This window comes from Choristoneura fumiferana, chromosome 23 (assembly GCF_025370935.1).
Source record: "Choristoneura fumiferana chromosome 23, NRCan_CFum_1, whole genome shotgun sequence".
Taxonomy (NCBI): Eukaryota; Metazoa; Arthropoda; class Insecta; order Lepidoptera; family Tortricidae; genus Choristoneura; species Choristoneura fumiferana.
In genome coordinates, this window is record NC_133494.1 from 1,764,778 (window position 1) to 1,765,771 (window position 994).

General features: G+C 34.6%; 1 protein-coding gene across 1 annotated transcript in view; it reads right to left on the minus strand.

Annotated features, from left to right (window-relative positions):
• Positions 1-944: 944 nt before the first annotated feature.
• LOC141441174 (Ig-like and fibronectin type-III domain-containing protein 2) overlaps positions 945-994 on the minus strand; it is a 236,994-nt gene continuing 236,944 nt past the window's right edge. Inside the window, exon 13 of the mRNA XM_074105852.1 lies at positions 945-980. Coding sequence (XP_073961953.1) covers positions 945-980 — 36 coding nt within the window. The remainder of the gene's footprint in view (positions 981-994) is intronic.

Consider the following 994-nt stretch of genomic DNA (forward strand, 5'->3'; position numbering starts at 1 on the left):
TTCTTTTTGAGATACCTACTTTGAAATGACAATAGTTTTTCAGCTTTTCTATCCTAACGCCCAAGTCAATTTTTTGTTTTATGAACATGAAACTTTATGTCACTTCTGAGAGGGTTCAATGTCAAATTACTGATAAGTCCTTTATAAAGGATTTTGGGCGTTAGGAGGCTATAGTATTTTGATTTCATTCGATTCGAATGGAAGTAGTTTCGGATTTCTTTAAAAAGTCTTTGAAATTTATTTGATTTCATTAATTTGAATTTATTTGGTTTGACATAGATAGACAGTTTAATTTGATGTGGTGTTATGATTAGTTTTTTGGAGTCTTTTTGTATTTTTTATTTCAACTCCAAATTTGTTACTTTTACGGGTATCCCGTGAAACCATATCGAAAATACAAACTGAGACAGTGAGGTCCAGCAGTGGTGTAGGGGTTACAGCACGCAGCACGGATTGCTGAGGACCTGGGTTCGATTCCCAGTGCTGGTCTCTTTTTTTGGCTTGCCTGTGCATCCATGTCTCAGTTTGTATTTTCGATTTGATGTGAAGTGTTAATTTGAAATGAAACAGAAGTTTTAATGAGGCAGTGTACATGAATGTCATGGAAATTAAGTAAGTGTTATCTTATCTGCTTAGTACCTACCATAGTCTCATAAGAACATTGTATACACTAACAATACTTGGATCTACTCAGTTATACGAAAATAAATTATTTTGATTTTTTTCAAATATGTGCAGTTATTATTTTATAAAAATAATATTTTTTCCAAGTTGGTTACAATCTAACTACGTCCAATCGTTTAATTGGTGGTAATAACATCTCTACAAATATCACCCTCAAGACGATTTGTGATTTTTTGCGAAACTCCAAGACGGTAATAACAACTCTATAGATATCCCTCACGACTCTCCGTACAAAACCGTGAGTCCCACTCGTTGTCAACTTAAATGAAGTTTCCAGGGCCCTGCGCCATAACAATCTGGCCACAATCGC